At 53.7% G+C, this 18,452-nt stretch overlaps 1 protein-coding gene across 1 annotated transcript; it reads left to right on the top strand.

Annotated features, from left to right (window-relative positions):
- The first annotated feature begins 3,329 nt into the window (after positions 1–3,329).
- SEC61A1 (SEC61 translocon subunit alpha 1) lies at positions 3,330–18,128 on the top strand. Its single transcript, XM_079122136.1, has 12 exons — positions 3,330–3,486; positions 3,710–3,777; positions 6,870–6,935; positions 7,023–7,101; positions 8,042–8,173; positions 10,070–10,179; positions 10,421–10,574; positions 14,393–14,553; positions 15,019–15,216; positions 15,650–15,841; positions 16,365–16,441; positions 17,483–18,128. The coding sequence occupies exons 1-12, from the start codon at positions 3,480–3,482 to the stop codon at positions 17,667–17,669; spliced, it is 1,431 nt and encodes a 476-aa protein (XP_078978262.1). The 5' UTR covers positions 3,330–3,479; the 3' UTR covers positions 17,670–18,128.
- Positions 18,129–18,452: the final 324 nt, after the last annotated feature.

Below are 18,452 nucleotides of genomic sequence, written 5' to 3'. Positions count from 1 at the left end.
GAGTGACCTTAGTAAGGCAAGCCACACGAGGTAGAGAAATAAAACTGAGGACACTACAGGATCTGGCAGTGGCCCGGATGGCTGCTTCCACCCTTAGCAGTCAGAGGAGGCTAGTAGTGCACATCTGTGACCCTGGAGATCCGGGAGGGCAAGGCAGGAGGATTGCAGGTTCAAGGCCAGCCTCAGCAACTTAGCTGTCTCAAAATTTAAAAATCAGAAGGGTGGGAGACATGGCTCAGTGGCTAAGTGCCCCTGGGTTCAATCCCCAGCACTGGGGAGCTGGATGCTGGGCACTTTGGGGTGTGCCTGTAATCTAGCAACTCACGAGCTTGAGGCAGGAGGACCAGAAGCTCCAGGCCAGTGTCAGCAACGTAGTGAGACCCTCCTGCTAAGGGCTGAGGTGTGTAGCTCAGTGGTAGAGCAGCCCTGGTTCAATCCCAGAACCACAGAGGGTGGGGGAGTGGGAAAAGGGCCAAAGGTGTAGCTCAGTGGTAAAGCACTCGGTCAGCAAGAGGACCTTGGTTTTATCCCCAGCACCAAACAAACAAAATGAATTCTGGAACCACTGTGGGTCACCCTAAGGTAGGAATCCTGTATTTAAAAGCAGAGCAGAGAGGCAGAGCGTAGTCTGACTGCAGTCTTTGTCTTTCTAGATCCAATTTTACCTAAAGTTAGATCTACCCTTTGACTTTTCAGTTACAGGAACTGAAAAACTCCAGTATTTTTTTTTTTCCTTCAAACTGGCTCTTTCACCACGAACAACGGAGTTTTTTTTTTCCCCCCTAATTCAGTCTTGACTCATCCAAGAGTTACAAAATTAACACAGGAAGTTCTCAGATTCATATGAGCACCAAGCACTGTTTACAATTAATTCCGGGTGGTGGATAATAGTAATCTTACTATTTCTTCTTTTTTGGTACCAGGGATTGAACCCAGGGGTGCTTAACCAATGAGCCACCGCCCCAGCCCTTTTTATTTGGAGACAGGGTCTTGCTGACTTGCTTAGGGTCTCACCAAGTTGCTAAGGCTGGCCTCGCCAACCTGTGATCCTCCTGCCTCAGCCTCCCAATCCACTGAGATTACAGGCACGCGCCACTGCACCTGGCTTGTTTCTAATATTTTTTAATAAAATCTGAAGTGTATAAAAACAGTGCAGACCTACAATTTTCCAAAAATAATCAGGATGTGCGAACAATAGAGTTTTTTGTTTTTTTGTTTTGCATACAGGAATTGAACCAGGGGTACTTTACCACTTGAGCTATATCCCCAGACCCTTTTATATCTTATTTTGAGACACAGTCTCACCAAGTTGCTTAGGGTCTCACTAAATGGCTGAGGCTGGCCTCAATCTCACAATCCTCCCACCTTGGCCTCTGGAGTCACTGTGATTACAGGTGTGTGCCACCACCATGTCCAGCAATAAAAGTATCTTTTTTTTTTTTTTTTTTTTTTTGGCACCAGGGATTGAACTCAGGGGTGCTTAACCACTGAGCATCATCCCCAGCACAAGGTCTTACTGAGTTGCTTAGGGTCTCCCTAAATTGATGAAACTGGCTTTGAACTCACAATCCTCTTGCCTCAGCCTCTGGAGAGCTGGGATTACAGGCATGTGTCACCATGCCATGCTCAACAGAAGTACCTTAAGCTAGTGACTCTCCTAAAGCAAACTGTTTGTAAACACACAACTTGGCCAAGTCCCTCCATTGACACAGTCAATGTGTCATGAGTGTTTCTTAGATGTGGTCATAAGAGGCCTGTTATCAATGGTACTGACCTCCCTACTATTAGTACAAACCAATGCGTTTATGTTTAAAATGACAACATTAATTGATTTGAACACCTATTAGAATTACTGTGGTACTATTCGCCATGGGAATATTTCATCATTTTAACTCTTGATATGGTACAGAGTGCACGCGGGCCAAATACCTGCTCTGCTCTATCAGAGTTTAGTCCAGGGGCTGCCCATGCTGGCCTCTGGCAAAACCCCAGGAGAGATTATCAGGTCCTGGAAGTGAAGATGGGGGCGTGTATTTCAGTCACAGCCCTAGTCACTGCCTCTTGGATTTCCTTTTCTTTAATGGCACTGGGGACTGCACCCAAGGGTGCCCTACCACTGAGCTAATCCACAGCCCTTTTTTAAATTTTGAAACTGAATCTCACAAACTGCCCAAGCTGGCTTCAAACCTGTGATCCTCCCGCACCATGACTATGGGGGGTTTTTATTGTTGTTGGTGGTGGTGGTGATGGGGGATGGATATCAAGTGTCATACCTGGGCCACTTCACTGATTGCATTTACCTGCCTGACCACTGCGGTTAAGGGGAGGGAAGGGAAACAAAAACAGCAACACCTAACAACATCACAAAAAAAAAAAAAAAATCCCGTGCGGGGTGGTGGTGGCACACACTGGTAATCCCAGTGGCCTGGGAGGCTGAGGCAGGAGGATCCAAAGTTGGAGGCCAGCCTCAGCAACTTAGCGAGGCCCTAAGCAACCTGGCAAGACCCTGTCTCCAAATAAAATACAAAAAGGGCTGGGGATGTGGCTCAGTGGTTAAGCACCCCTGGGCTCAATTCCTGGTTTAAAAAAAAAAAAAAAAAAAAAATCGACCTTGCCACATCTGCACTTGCAATTTCTACCAGTCCAGGTCAGATTAGCTCCATAAAACTTCCCCTTTCCCTAACCACCCCCGAACCAGTGCCCTCTTCTCCCCCAAATGCCCACAGCACGAGGTCTATTTCCCTTCCGTTTCCAATCACAAGCTGCTCTCCGATTAGATAGTCGCTTGAAAGCAAATTTCCACTCCCCACCCCACCCAGGGTCCCCTGGCCTATCGCTCCCCACTGCCTTTGCTCCGGCCCAGCAGAACCTCCTTCCCCAGAGCCCGGGCAGACCGGCAAGTCTCCCAAGTGACTCAACGAAGGTGTCCCGCGGGCTCCCGCCTGCGCCCCATTCGGCACCCAAGGCCCGAAACCCACTCGAGGCCGCGCGCGGCAGACGGCGCTCGGACAAGGCTCCCTACTCAAAGGCCCTGCGGTCTCTGCGCTACTTTCGGAGAGCGCTCGGCGCCGTGAGGGGCATCGCAGTCATCGCCCGCCGCCCACCCGCCACGAGCACGGCCTCCGGAAGCGCCGCACACCCTCCGGCGCACGGCCGCCCGCGCCCGCGTCTGCGCAGCCGCAGACGCCCAGACCCGGCCTGGCCGCGCCCCCTTCCCGTCGGGCCCCGGGCGCCCCGCTGCATGCCGGGACTTGTGGTCTCCGCGGAGGCGGCGCGGCGGCCGGCCGGCGCGCGTGGCAGGAAGCGGAAGCGGCCCGCGGCCCGCCCCTGGCCCCGCCCCGCGCCGCGCCGCGCCGCTCTCGGCCGGGCCAGCACTGACGTGTCTCTCGGCGGAGAAGCTGCGCTGCGGAGCGGGCGGCGTCACTTACTCCGAACGCAGCGAAGCCGAAGCGGGGCCCGGAGCCCGAGCCGCCGCCGCCATGGCGAGTGAGTTCTGGGGGGGCAGCCGGGACGGGTGAGCTCCCCCTTCCCCGGGCCCGTGCGCTCGGGCGCCCACCGGCCGGGCCCGCCGCGGCCCCCTCCCGCCGCGGCCGGCGCCCCGACCCTCTCCGCGCTCCCCGCGGTCGCTCTTCCCCGCCCCAGGGCTTCCCCGGGTAGCGCGGCCGCCTCCTCGGTGCGCTGACGCCTCCTTTTGTTCCTTCCATCAAAGTCAAATTTCTGGAAGTCATCAAGCCCTTCTGTGTCATCCTGCCGGAGATTCAGAAGCCGGAGAGGAAGGTAAGCCGCCGGTCGCCGTCCAGAGGGTCTCGGCGGCGCGGGCCGGGAAGTTCGCAGTGATTCAAAGATGGCCTCGCCGGCCGGGCAGGTCTGCTCGGCCGCGCCGCGCTCGCCGCACCTGGCGCCGGCGGGAGGCGACCTGGTCTGCGGGAATTCCCGGCGAAAGCGTCGGGCTTGGGTCGGAACGTCTTCGGGGCTGTGGCTTAACATCAGGTCTGCCCGTCCCCACATGCTCCCGGGCCATGAATGAATGAGTCTCTGGAGCCCCAGCCTAGGCTACCCTTCCCTTCGCCACCCGCAACGGGCGCGGGTCCCAGCGGGCGTTGTTTTCCCCGCTCCCTGGAGGCACCCTTGGTATCCAGCTGCTAAAGGAAGAGCAGTCGCTGGAGTCCGTGAATGAGCTGTGCCTCTCATGTAGGCTCTCGAAATACTAAGAAAGGAGTTTTGTGGGGTCTGCTGCGGTCCGCAGCAGGTGCACTCAAACAAAGATAGAAATGTAGTGAATCTTCATCAGAATTTGCATGGCTGCAAATTCTCCAGCCCAAGACAGGGAGTTGCTGATGTAACTGAAGCTATTCAACAGTGAAGGAAAGTTTTATCCAGCTCAGACTTCATTTAGAAAGCGAATACTAAAGTACTTTTGTCTCTACTTTGTTTTCAGGCTGTTGTGAATGCATCCATGTGTCTGTGTGTTCCTGACATCCATGTGGATGCTTGTGACTGTGGAGTCTAATTTGGTTTTTTTTTCTTTTTTACTTAAACTAGCTTCACATACATGCTGCCTTTGCTGGGCCGATTTGCAAAGCTCTGACCCCTGAATCCCAGCATAGTGGAAAGGCAATAGCTCTGGAGCCAGGCAAGCCTAAGTCCGGCCCTTCACGTTGCCTCTTAATAACCATGTGACCTTGGCTTTGTAATTAAGTTACTAGAACAAGGGAAATGAGTGCAAGGTATATCAGGAAGGGATTAAGGGTAGTGATTTTGAAAGAGGAATAGAAGTTTGCATGCAAATATGGAATAGAATTCCTGGCAAAAGGAATATGTAGTTTCTTAAGGCAAAGAAGACAAGACTTGCCTGGTGCGTTGGCACACACCTCTCATCCCAGCGGCTCAGGAGGCTGAGGTAGGAGGATTGCAAGCTGGAGGCCAGCCTCAACAACTTAGCGAGGCACTAAGCAACTCAGTGAGACTCTGTCTCTAAATCAGATATAGAAAGGACTGGGGTTGTAGTTCAGTGGTTAAGTGCCCCTGGGTTCAATCCCCAGCGCCAATAAAAAGACTAGTGTGTTTGTATGGAGCATATATATTGATAGAACATAAAGGACAAGCAGGAATCAATAGGAGATGAATGAAGAGGATCTGACAGATTAAAAATTGCTTTGGAAGTAAGGGAGAGGCCTGGAGTCTGGTTTGGAGGCTTTTGCATTGGAGGGTGAACCTTAGTATTGAGTAAGCGTGGAGTTAGGCTATTTACAAGGCAGAGGAGACAGGACATGGGTAAAGAACTTTTAAAGTTTTGCTGTTAAATTTGTAACCAACAGAGCAGACTTAGTCATTTTAAAAGTGAGGAGTCCTAGACAGGCTACTTGGGAGGCTGAGGCAGGAGACTCACAAGTTGAAGGCCAGCCTTGGCAAGTTAGCAAGACCCATCTCAAATTAAAATTTAATAAGGGCTGGGAATGGAGCTGTGGTAGAGCACTTAGCTAGCATGCAGTAGGTCCTGACTTGATCCCCGTACTTCAGTGGGGAAGAAAAAAGGGTGCATTTCACTACAAAGTTGTCATCTTACTCATTCACTTGGAGTGGTGGCACCTTCCCTTGGCCACCTTCTAATCTCTTGATGTGGTGGGGCAGCAGGGACTAAGAGGAGCACCCCAAGGGAAGAAAAGGACCTGCGCCTTCCTCCAGGAAGCGATTCGTCTCCATCAGGTCGATTCCTACCTGAGCATCGGATTCACACCTGCGTGGGTTACTTTTTGCGTCTGCCTACAGGCCCGCGTGGTAGAAGGTTGAACATTCTTGGTAGTGACTGCGGCAAGTACAAATGATATTCTCAATTTTAGAGGCAGAAAAACCCAGAGGAGCTTTCACTCTTATCACTCAGTGACAGACTCCTGGGCACGAGGGCTCTGAACTTTCCTAATGGTCTCCGTGGTCATCTGTAACATGAGGCGTGGCACCTGTTCGACTCATGCCTGAGAAGATGTGGAAGTGCTTGAAGTCGTTTAAACCGATGTTACTAGTACTCGGCAGCTCTTTCTTCTCAGTATTGTTCATTACATGGTTTTCTGCTTGATTCATAGAAAAAGCAATCCCAAATTCCAAATTAGTTGACCTACTTACCGGCTCTTCCATCCAGTGAAAAGTGATTACTTGTATGTTGTACAGGCCTGTCTGGGACAAGTCACTTTCTGTTGCAGTGTTGTTTGATCTTAGATCTAAACCGTTAATGTAAATGGTTAAGAACACAGCTTTGGCGGCACACTCACTTAAGCTGTGGGATTTGGGACAAATTAGCCTTTTGCGGGGGATGTGGCTGGGTGCTGGGAATTGAACTCAGGGGCACTTGACCACAGAGCCATATCCCCAGCCCCGTTTTGTGTTTTATTTAGAGACAGGGTCTCACTGAGTTGCTTAGGGCCTCGCTAAGTTGCTGAGGCTGGCCTCCAACTTACCATCCTCCTGCCTCAGCCTCCTGAGCCACTGGGATTACAGGCGTGTGCCACTGCACCTTGCCAGATTAGCCTAAGACTCTCTTTTCTATCACATGAAGATCATAATGCTGTATAATAGGATTACCAGAGATGATGCCTATAAAGATCTTCACCTTTGCCTTGTGCACAGAAACCATGGTCCTTACGTTTTAATACTATGCTTGGTACATGGTTTAGCTTTTTCCTTTTTTGTGGGGGCGGGGTGGTGTCTGCTGGAGATTGAACTGAGCATCGTGCATGGTAAGCAAATGCTTCCCCATGGAGCTGTACCCCGAGCCCTAGGTTGGCTTCTTTCTTCAGTGAATGGAGGAGGGGGCCTGAGGGATCTCATTGTTACTGACTTGCTGTGAACATACCTCTACTCTGTCTCTCCTGTAGATTCAGTTTAAGGAGAAAGTGCTGTGGACAGCCATCACCCTCTTTATCTTCTTGGTGTGCTGTCAGGTAAATCTGGGTCTCATCACTTGGGGCAGGGCTAAGAGTGGACTGCAAACACACAGGCTGGTTGGTCTTCTTTCTGCTTGTTTCCAGATTCCTCTGTTTGGTATCATGTCCTCAGATTCAGCCGACCCTTTCTACTGGATGAGAGTAATCCTGGCCTCCAACAGAGGTACGGCTCAGGCTTGCTCTGCCTCTTCTCTGCACGGCATGGCTTGACAAGCCTCATTTGGTTTAATTACAGGCTTTGGCTTTATATAAAGCTCAGAGAATATGAAGATGTAGCCTGGAAAATAGAGAGACGTCTCTCGGTGTGCTATGTTGAATAGCCCGACTAAATGGTGTATTCAGCACTGAGAAATATTTGGAATTGGGTTTGAATGCAGTAGGAAACCTGGAATAGCAAGATAAGTCTCCGTTATAGAGAATTTTTTAAAACTTGGGAAAACTGGAATACTTTTTAAATACCTGAAATGACACACGCCCGCTGATAGCATTTTCTAGCATACTCCATTTGTTTCTCAGCTGCGTCTCTTTCATATCTACGTGTCAGGAAGGGAGGCAGCAGTGTGTGTCTACTCTCACCAGCTACCTGTGCGGGACGCAGAGCATCTGCATGTTATGTCGTCGCTGCATTTGATTGACAGATTTTAGAAATGAGAGTTCAGATAGGTTCCCAGTCCATCGGAATCATGCCTCATCTTAACATAATGGGAGGTGAAGGGTCATTCACACCCAGATACCATTGTTCCGGTCCCCTTCCGGGACGCGGGAAGTGGTTTGAATGTTATCCGGTTTTATTAACTGATGAAGAGACGGACCTTCCTTATCTCTGTGAGAGCAGAATGGATCCGTTCGTGGTGAATGTAAATGCAGCGGTGTGTTTAGATGCCATGTGACCCCCCCAAACGGAATAAGATGTCGCCTGGCGGGCTGAACGGACTGAATTAAATTGTATTCTAATCTTTGATTTTGGGGGGTTATTCTATAACTGCTGCCAGCAACTGGATTTCTAGAAGGGGAACTCATTCAGTTTCGTACATTTATTTTGCTAAATAACTTCTGCTTTTCCGAGTTAACGTGGGCTGTGCTTTGCCTCCCCTTTCCTTAAGGCACGTTGATGGAGCTGGGTATCTCCCCCATTGTCACCTCTGGCCTCATCATGCAGCTCCTGGCTGGTGCCAAGATTATTGAAGTTGGTGACACCCCAAAAGACCGAGCTCTCTTCAACGGAGCACAGAAGCGTAAGAAAGATTACGTGTAATGTTCTGGTGTCTAGTTGAGAATTTGAATTTGCTCTGAAATTGGGGGCATTAAAACAGCCTGGTTTATATTGTCCACCTGTTTGGCCTGTGTCCTTGGCGCGCCACCCCTGCAGGTGCTCCACGGCTTGTAGTGAGAGATTACTTTTGGGAGGTGCTAGGTGTGGGGGAGTGCTAGGGACGGCAGGGAGGTCACCCCTTCAGCTACGATTTCCTCACCACGCAAAGGAGGTGACTTCTACTTCAGAGTTGTCATAAGGATTAAATCGAAGCCAAGTGCAGAGGAGCACACCTGTAATATCCGGTGGGGGAGGCTGAGGCAGGAGGATCACAAGTTGGAGGCCAGCCTCAGCCACTTAATGAGGCTCTAAGCAACTCAGCAAGAGCCTGTCTCTAAGTAAAATATAAAAAAGGCTGGGGATGTGGGCTCGGGGTTAAGCACCCCTGGGTTCACCCAGTACTGGAGAAAAAAAAAAAAAAAGATTAAATTGAATAATCACTCACGGTGCCTAGCGCATGCTAGCTATTTGGCAAATGCTGTTTTTATTCTGGGCATTTAAAAGGATTTAACTGAGGGGAAAGGTGATCCTCTCAATCCAGCATTGACTAGTTTTATGAAGTGGAAGCAATTTGGATAATTGCTCTGAAGTCTCAGTTTCTTCATGCTGTAAAACTAGGGTAAGAGAATTTGCCTGAACAAATAATATGTGTCCCTAATGATGGTGACCAATGCTCAGAATCAGCCATGCTCAGCATGCTCAGCCTGGGTTAACTAGAACGTATTAATTAGAAAACAGTATTTACAATTTTCTACTCTGCTGTATTCCATACGGTATGTCTTAGAGATCTTAAGTTAGTGGGTTAAGTAATCGAGTGAGAAACCCACTAACTTAAATTGGTCAGGTTCAGACACAAATTAAGATTTTAAAATATATAATGTATTAATGCATTAATCATTAATATATCTAATAATGCATTATTAATAATTACATAATGCATTATTAAATATTAATGCATTCATTATTTAATGCATTAAATCAATGCATTGTTTTTCTAAAGCCCAAATCTGCTGTTTTTTTCCTTTTTTATTTGGTTGTTTTTTTGGGGGGGGGGTTTGTGGGGTTTTTTTGTTCGTTCGTTTTCGGTTTTTTGCATTTTAAAATATACTTGGCCAGGCACAGTGGTGCACGCCTGTAATCCCAGTGGCTCAGGAGGCCGAGGCACAAGGATTGTAAGTTGGAGGCCAGCCTCAGCAACTGAGTGAGACCCTATCTCTCAATAAAATGCAAAAAATGGGCTGGGGATGTGGCTCAGTGGTCAAGTGCCCCCAAGTCCAATTCCCAGTACCCTGAAAAAAATACTTGTATTATGTTTTCTAGAACAGAAATCAACTATTTTCTCTCTTTTTAATTTAATTTTAATTTTTGGCAGGCCTAGAAATCGAACTCAGTGTCTCGCCCGTGCTGTGCGAACTCTGTGTCACTGAGGTGCGCCCCCAGAAGTTCTCTCCTTGATCTTGACGATTTTTTTGAAATGTTTTTCTGTCTTAAGAATTCAGAGTTATTTTTTTAAAAAAGATTTAGGATTATTAGGGGCTCTAGGAGAGCCCCTGCCCAGTTTCTGCAAGGCCCTGACTTCAGTCCCTAGTCCTGCGAAAAAGCAAATGTGCTGTCCCTGAAAGGCTTCCGAGCCGTCAGGTGCTGCGATGGGTGGCTGTCTAGCATTCCCTCCGCCAAGGTCCACGGATCAGTGTTTCCCACCCTGGTCCCTCCCAGGCCTCCTGGCGTGGGCGCTGTCAGCCATCTCCTCCGCTGGCGTCCTACTCCATGCCCTCCGCCCCGGCCTGCTTTGAGAACACGCTTTTCTTTCGATTCCCAGTATTCGGCATGATCATCACCATTGGCCAGTCCATCGTGTACGTGATGACGGGCATGTACGGCGACCCCTCGGAGATGGGGGCTGGGATCTGCCTGCTGATCACCATCCAGGTAGCCACCCGCTCTCCTGAGCGACCCCTCACTCGCCATTCTCAAACACTCCCCGGCTCGGAGGAGAGGCGGAAGACTTGGGCTCTGCCTTCTGCATTCCCCAGAGGCAGGCTGGGAACGGGCTCGTCCTCAGCTTTCACAGCACAGAACCGGTGACTGAGAGTACAGAGAGCTGCGCCCCTGGGAGCAATGATATATGGTCTCTTTGGGGTTTTTTACTTTATTTTTTAAAACTTTGCAGCTCTTCGTTGCCGGCTTGATTGTCCTCCTTTTGGATGAACTTCTTCAAAAAGGGTACGGCCTGGGCTCTGGTATCTCCCTCTTCATTGCAACTAACATCTGCGAGACCATCGTCTGGAAGGCCTTCAGCCCTACCACCGTCAACACTGGCCGAGGTAAGGACCCCAGACGCCCCTGGTGGCTCCTCTGCAGAAAGTACTGACATGTGCAGAGCATTCCACTGGAGAGGGTCATGTCTGTTTCAGGTACATCTCTTCTGATTTTTCAGTATGCAGATTTTTCAAAATGTAGCTGGGCGCGGTGGCACACGCCTGTCATCCCAATAGCTCAGGAGGCTGAGGCAGGAGGATCGCAAGGTGGAGGCCAGCCTCAGCAACTTAGTGAGGCCCTGAGCAACTCAGTGAGATCTGTGTCTAAATAAAATATAAAAAGGGCTGGGGATGTGGCTTAGTGGTTAAGCGCCCTTGGATTCAATCCCCAGTACCAGTAAAAATAAACAAATAAAGGTAGGCTTACATTCATGATGATACCTAAACTTGCAGGTCTTATAAGAATATTTCAAAGACGTTTAGCATGCCGGAGAGTAATCCCACCCCATTTTTCTTAGCATAAACCTAGGCTGTGTGATGAAGGAGTTAAATGTCCATCAGAAGACACCCTCTCCAGTGGTGTCTTCTGATGGACATTTAACTCCTTTCTCAATTACAGTTAGCATTGAAGCAGGGAATACCCTCAGCAATCATCTGTGCGTATTTTTGCAGTTGTTCCTAGTGAACAAGATTCTAAAAATGAAATTATTAAACCAAAGCCTTCAGACAGGGGGCTGTTTTATGACAGAACCTTGAACTTGGAGTCCACCAATTCTGTAAATCCTGGCTGTTGCTGTTAGTTGTCCGTATGATGTGGCTTTGGGCGTGGTTGTCAGAATTAAATGAAAAATAATATGAAATACCATGGTTATTGGCTGATAACAGATGACTGTCAATATTAGTATGCTGTGTTACCCACTAAGGGTGCCATGGAAACCTTGTCAGAGATGCTTTTAATAAAATAGGTGGCACACACCTGGATTCCCAGTGAGACTCCAGAGTCTGAGGCAGGAGGATCCAAGTTCAAGGCCAGCCTTGGCAAGTTAGTGAGACCCTGTCTCAAAATAAAAAGGGCTGGGGATGTAGGCCAGTGGCAGAGCACCTGTCCCTGGGTTCAGTCCCCAATATTGCAAAATTGGGGTGGTGGGGATTGAACCCAGGGGTGCTGAACCACTGAGCCACACCCCCAGCCCTATTTTGTATTCTATTTAGAGACAGGGCCTCGCTAAGTTACTGAGGCTGACTTTGAACTCATGTCCTCCTGCCTCAGCCTCGTGAGCCGCTGCGCCCAGTTTGCAGATTTCTTGCAAGACTTCTTAGGAAAGGGAAATCGACCTTATAAATCTTTCTTTCGTCTCTGAATATCTCAGAAGACACCCGTGAGAAGTATTCGTGTGCGTTTCAGTGTCTCCTTGGAATCGAGTGCGGAACTGGTTCTCGGCCTCCCAGCCCTGTGTAGTCACATGAGGAGCCTGAGCACTCGGTGCCCCTACGCTGTGCCTGACATGATGTGGGAAGGCCGCTGCTTGGGAGCCAGGTGTCAGGGGAGCGTAGAGCAGAGTGACACGTGAGGCCGGACGCTTCCTTGGACTCTTCTAGAATTTTTGGGAATCTAAGGCACATGGGCAGAACTGGGTGTGGAAAGCAGGGCTTTGCCACAGGCACGGATGTGGGACAAGAGCCAGGTAGGAGTCCCGGTCCTTGCCAGGGCCACCTGGCTCGTGGGCACGCTCTGCTCTGGAGCAGGGCAGCGGTGCTGGGGACAGAGTCTGGAAGGAACGGTTCGCTCTGCACGGGAGACCGTGCTGCGGCCTGAGCGGCCAGCCAGCGCGACGTCACAGCAAGCGCGTCAGCCCGGGAGAGAGGAAGAGAAGGCGCATCGCAGGCCACGGGGCACGAGGTGGTGGCGCTGCCCTCGCCACGTCTGGGACCTGGCTGGAGCGGAGGACGGGAGGTGCTGGAGGCAGGCACGATGGTGGGGTCACAGGGATCCCCAGGAAGGGCCACCTACTACCAGAGTGCCACCGCGGCTCAGCTTGGGACCCGGGAAGTGGGGTGTTGAAGGAGAGCCCAGCCGCCACTGCTTCCCTGAGCAGAGGGACAGTCCAGAGCTGGAAGTAGCATGGCCGGGACAGATGCCACACAGCTGTCGTCCTGAGGCGACACCAGTGCCCAGAAACGGTCCTGTCCCCAGAGATTCAGTGGGTAGTGGATTCCAAGAAATGACTGTTGAAAGTTCAGAAAGCTGGGACCTAATCCCACCACCGCTCCTAAGGAGCGTTCATTCCAGGCACGCGTCAGGTAGGTGGTCCTGTTAAATGGCAGGCACTTCTGGAGGTGCTCGGAAGACGTGTCTCAGTGTCACCCTAGGGACCCTGGGTCAGAGTGAAGCAGAGGAGGCGGGTGGGGTGCCGGGCAGGGCGTTAACGGTGCCTGTTGAGCAGACCCAGCAGGGCTGTGCTGACAGTAGAGCCAGGTCCTCAGAGAGGTGCAAGAGGGACCAGCAGGTGCAAAGGCCCTGGGGCAGAGACAGGCCTGGTGTGTTCAAGGGTCAGTCAGCGCCTGTGGCTGCAGCGGATTGAACAAGGGCAACCTCCAGAGGAGCTCAGAGGGGTCACTGGTGGCAGGACAGCCGAGACAAGTTCCTTCCTCCTTTATAAGGCACTCTAGCAGAGCTCCGCCCTCATCACAGACAGCCAAACGGCGGAAAGGGCCGGGACTTTGAAGAGACCCCACGGTGACAGGGGGAGGTCAGGGAGGGTCAACACAGCACTTCTGTCACAGATGTCCCGGAGCCTTGAGTGATAAAGCCATTCACACGACCCAGGTGGGACTGCCACACCCGAGTCCCAGACCATTTGCCCACAAGGTCCCCGTGAGAGTCACACCGGCAGCCGCAGGGGTCTCAGGGAGGGGTCTGCGGGGTCCTCGCCGCTCCTTCCTTTTTCCTCAGGCGAGTTTTGCCACCGTTTCTAAAACGTGTAGGCCTCCGTGCCCGGGGCCCCTTCCCCTCGGGTCCCTGTCGCCGGATGCCCAGGCCGGGCCCCTTGCTCCCCGTTTCCATGGAGTCCCTCCCCGGGCTGGTCCCCCGGCAGGCCACCTGCTGGCACAGGCCAGCGTCTCTGCTTGTTCAGGGGCTGTAGGGGCAAGAGCTTGCGCCCCCGGCCAGCGTCACCTGAGCTTCCAGAACTGCCTGGGGCTTCCGCGGAGGGTGGGAGCCCTTCCAGCCGGTTCCCATGCTGCTCTGGTGGTTGGTGGCCTTGAACTCACCCAGCCAAGAAATGAGACCAATTCAAAAGGGTGGACGGCCGGGTGTGGTGGTGCATGCCTCCTAACCCCCATTACTCGGGAGGCTAAGGCAGGAGGAAGTTCAGGGCCAGCCTCAGCACCCCAACCAGACCCTGTCTTAGATCAGAGATAACAAGAACTGAGGCTGAAACTCGTGTTTCAGTGTTAAAGCAACCCTGGGCTCACAGCCCCCACTACCAAAAAAACACCAGAATAGCCATTGCTGTAGTTCAAATGGATATCAAAATGCAGATTCCGAAAATTCATACTGTGCAAGGACTGTGGCACACGCCTGTCATCCCAGCAGCTCGGGAGGCTGAGGCAGGAGGATCGCAAGTTGGAGGCCAGCCTCAGCCACTTAGCAGAGGCCCTAAGCAACTCGGCAAGACCGTCTCTAAATAAAATAGAAAAAGGGCTGGGGACGTGGCTCAGTGGGTGACGCACCCCTGGGTTCAATCCCTGTACTGAAAACAAATCGATATGGTGACCCTGTGACTGTACAAGCCGTGCTGTGAATCTCTCCTGGCCAGTAGGAGCCTCGGGGACGTGGGGGCGCCTCGTTCTCTCCCTCACGCCTGCGCCCTCTTCGCCCACAGGCATGGAGTTCGAAGGCGCCATCATCGCACTGTTCCACCTGCTGGCCACGCGCACAGACAAGGTCCGAGCCCTGCGAGAGGCCTTCTACCGCCAGAATCTCCCCAACCTCATGAACCTCATCGCCACCATCTTTGTCTTTGCTGTGGTCATCTATTTCCAGGTATGGCAAGGCGTGAGCACAGCCAGTGTGCATTTCTATTATTTATTGGTCCCAGGGATTGAACCCAGGGGAGCTTACCCACTGAGCCCCCTCCCCAGCCCTTTTTATATTTTATTTAGACACAGGGTCTCACTGGGTTGGTCAGGGCCTAAGTTGTTGAGGCTGGCCTCCAACTTGCAGTCCTCTTGCCTCAGCCTCCCGAGTTGCTGGGATGACAGGTGTGCACCCCTGTGCCCCGCTTCTATTTTCTGACAGTTCACTACATTTCTAAACCAGTTTTTCTGAGACTCTTCTGTGTGCCCCAAGCACAGTGGTGGGTAAGGAAAGGGGGCAGGTGCCCTTGGGCACTGTCAGAACCAGGATCTCCAGAGCTGAAGCCCAGGGCCACCTCAGTGCCCCGCTGGTGTGTCCCTGTTGCATGGGCTGGAGGCAGGCCGTGGAGGGTGCTCCATCCTGTCTCCCCAGGGCTTCCGGGTGGACCTGCCCATCAAGTCGGCGCGCTACCGAGGCCAGTACAACACCTACCCCATCAAGCTCTTCTACACGTCCAACATCCCCATCATCCTGCAGTCCGCGCTGGTGTCCAACCTCTACGTCATCTCCCAGATGCTGTCCGCTCGCTTCAGCGGCAACCTGCTGGTCAGCCTGCTGGGCACCTGGTCTGTAAGTGCAGCTCCTCCAGCACGGGGTCCTCTTCTGCCACGTCGCTAGCCACCTACTCTGCCTGTGTCTCACTCGGGACCAAGCGATTCACCCTCAGGTCTCTCCTGTGCCCTGCCAAACTCACGCGTGACGTTTTTTCTGTTTGTTGGTACCAGGGACCGAACCCAGGGCTGCTTCACCCCTGAGCCACCTCCCAGCCCTTTTTATATTTTATTTAGAGACAGGGTCTCACTAAGTGGCTGAGGCTGGCCTCCAACTTGCCATCCTCCTGCCTCAGCCTCCTGAGCTGCTGGGATGACAGGCGTGTGGCCACTGCACATAGTGGTGCATGTTTTCAGTAAAAGGTGACCCCTGGGCACGCGAGTGAACTCAGTCTTTGATCTGCTCCGGTTAAGTGACCCAGCTTCCCAGACCTTGTGCCGCTTCTCCCCAGGACACCTCCTCCGGAGGCCCGGCCCGCGCCTACCCGGTCGGCGGCCTGTGCTATTACCTGTCCCCGCCCGAGTCCTTCGGCTCCGTGCTGGAAGACCCCGTGCACGCGGTCGTGTACATCGTGTTCATGCTGGGCTCCTGCGCCTTCTTCTCCAAGACCTGGATCGAGGTCTCGGGTTCCTCCGCCAAAGACGTGAGTGTCAGAGGATGTTCTGGAGGGGACGTCCGCTGTCCCTTGACCTGTCACTTTGTCACAGGTAGTGGTGTGTGACACATGCAGGCAGGCCACCCGCCTCGAGACAGTGCAGAGCATGGAGGACAGGTGGGCGGGGCGCTGCTGTCAGCGCCAGACTGAAACGGTAGACCCTGTCACGTGGCCTGCCGTCAGCACTCTTGTCGTTGTTTTGGTCCAGGGATGGAACCCAGGGCTGCTTAACCCTTAAGCCACCTCCCCAGCCCTTTTTGTATTTTATTAGAGACAGGGTCTCGCTGAGTTGCTGAGGCTGGCCTCCAACTCACGATCCTCCTGCCTCAGCCTCCAAGCCGCTGGGATGACAGGCATGCACCACTGCATCCAGCCCTTACAGCATTTTTAAAGTTCTAATTGTAAATATCATTCATGCTGCAAAAGCAACCCTTTTAAGTGTCTAGCACCACCAGGAAACATCTGCGTCCAGGCGCACCACTGAGCGTGTCTTCTCCTCGGCCTCGTGCAGGTTGCGAAGCAGCTGAAGGAGCAGCAGATGGTGATGCGGGGCCACCGCGAGACTTCCATGGTGCACGAGCTCAATCGGTGAGTCGGGTCGCGCGCTGGTTCCTTGGTCTTCGCAGTGTCCATAGATGTCGTCCTTGGGCTCCAGGTCACAGACGGTGCCTGGGTCACTGTGTGTTCATGGCCCTGCTGTGAGCCCCTCCGCCGGAAGCAGAGCACAGCCGGGCAGGGACGGGGTGGGGGTACTGGGGGCTCCATGAGGGGCAGTGCTGGTGGGTTGCTGACGGTGGCAGCCAGGAGCAGGCCTGCTCGAGCCTGGGGCGGGACGCGGGCTGGTGCGTGCCTGTCATCCATCAAGCTTGGGATCGCAAGGTGGAGGCCAGCCTCAGCGACTCAGGAGACCCTGAGTTTATATTCATGAAATATAAAGAGGGCTGGGAGGTGGCCCAGGGTGAAGCGGCCCTGGCTTCAATCCTGGGAGCAAAACAAAAAGAAGGCGGGTGTGAGCTGCCAGGCCGGCAGAGGGGTGCAGAGCGGGAGGCGGGGAGGCCTCGGCCCAGGCTGCTCGTCTTCGTCACGGTGGAGCAGCTCTGGTGGCCGGGTGGCGGCAGCAGGTGTCGCGTGCGGTCAGGCCGCTTTCTTGGCTCCTCCGTTATCACTCGGGAGCAGCCACAGATGAGCAGGGCGTGTCCCTAAGAAACCGTCCACGTCACGTGGCCGACCAGGTCGTCCTGTGGGCTGTCACTGGGTGACTTCCTGAAGCAGGTGACCACGGGCAAAGCCAGGATCACAAATTCCAGACCGTCCAGTCCCTGCCAGAGAGCGTGACATCTTCAGCATCTGCGTCCCCTCACCCCAGTACCCAGGGCTCTGCACCCCAGCCGCCTCCCAGCCCTTCCATATTTCATGTAGAGACGGGGCCTCGCTAAGTGGCTGAGACTGGCCTCCAACTCGTGATCCTCCCGCCTCAGCCTCCGCAGCTCCTGGGGTCGCGGATGTGAGGCACGGTTGGGACTGCTGAGCCCCCAGCCTGGCCACATTCGGGGCGGCTCAGCGTTAGTCGTGGGTGTTCGGGGCGTGTTCGGGGCGCTGGCGGCGCTTGCTGACCTCTGCCGCCCCCAGGTACATCCCCACGGCGGCGGCCTTCGGCGGCCTGTGCATCGGGGCGCTCTCAGTGCTGGCCGACTTCCTGGGCGCCATCGGCTCGGGCACGGGCATCCTGCTGGCGGTCACCATCATCTACCAGTACTTCGAGATCTTCGTCAAGGAGCAGAGCGAGGTGGGCAGCATGGGCGCCCTGCTCTTCTGAGCGTGTCCCCCAGCCGGGCGTCCGAGGAGCGCGGCCGACTCCGTCCGCTCGGCCACCGTGAAGCACCAGCGCTTCCCGACTCCAGCTCCGCTCCTCCCTCTGGCGCTGACGCCTGTGGACCTGCTCCTCAGCTGGCACCAAGGGCAACCGTCCCCAGCGCCTGGTGACTTGTTTTGGCCCCGCCCACAGCCCTGCAGCAGCCGCCGTGGTCCCCTCGTCCCCAGAGGCGGATTTTTTACTCTGGTTAGAAGCACAAAACGTCTGTGTCGCCTTTGGGGGTCAATGTGCGGCTGGACGTGTCTCGTCCTCTGGGGACATGACGGGGCGCCACCGACATGTCCTCTTCGTCACCAGTGGTGCAACTCTGACTTCAGACTGTCCCCGCGTCAGGCCCGCGTTTCCCCTTCTGAAAGTCGGGAGCCGCTTCCGGAGACAGGCCCTCGCCCGCGGGGCCACCTGTCCCTCCAGCCGGGCGCTCTGGGCCCCGCGTGGGGCAGAGCGAGCTGCCAGGGCGGCCGCCTCCCCGTCACACGGTGGAGCCCGGCTGAGCTGCAGAGCCCCCGCCTCGCCGTGCTCCACATGCTTCCGTCAGCGCTGGACTGATGTCCTCGTGCCGTGCCCGGGAAGGGGCCCTGGGACACAGGCCACTCTCCCCACCTGTTTAGAGTTCTCACTGCACTTAGGGACCAAAGGCAGGTAAGGAAGTAGAGGCCACGGCCCCTCGGCCTCCACGCGCTGGCCTCCGGGCAGGCAGTCAGATCAGGGCAGGGCCTCGGGCTCCCC

Source organism: Sciurus vulgaris (genome assembly GCF_902686455.1).
Source record: "Sciurus vulgaris genome assembly, chromosome: 19".
Lineage (NCBI taxonomy): Eukaryota > Metazoa > Chordata > Mammalia > Rodentia > Sciuridae > Sciurus > Sciurus vulgaris.
This window is presented reverse-complemented; position numbering and strand designations above follow the sequence as displayed.

Bases quoted from the DNA above. Each gene is read 5' to 3' on its own strand.
- SEC61A1 (XM_079122136.1), top strand. The intron at 6,936-7,022 runs GTAAATCTGGGT...GCTTGTTTCCAG, and splicing joins TCTTCTTGGTGTGCTGTCAG to ATTCCTCTGTTTGGTATCAT. The intron at 15,217-15,649 runs GTAAGTGCAGCT...GCTTCTCCCCAG, and splicing joins GCCTGCTGGGCACCTGGTCT to GACACCTCCTCCGGAGGCCC.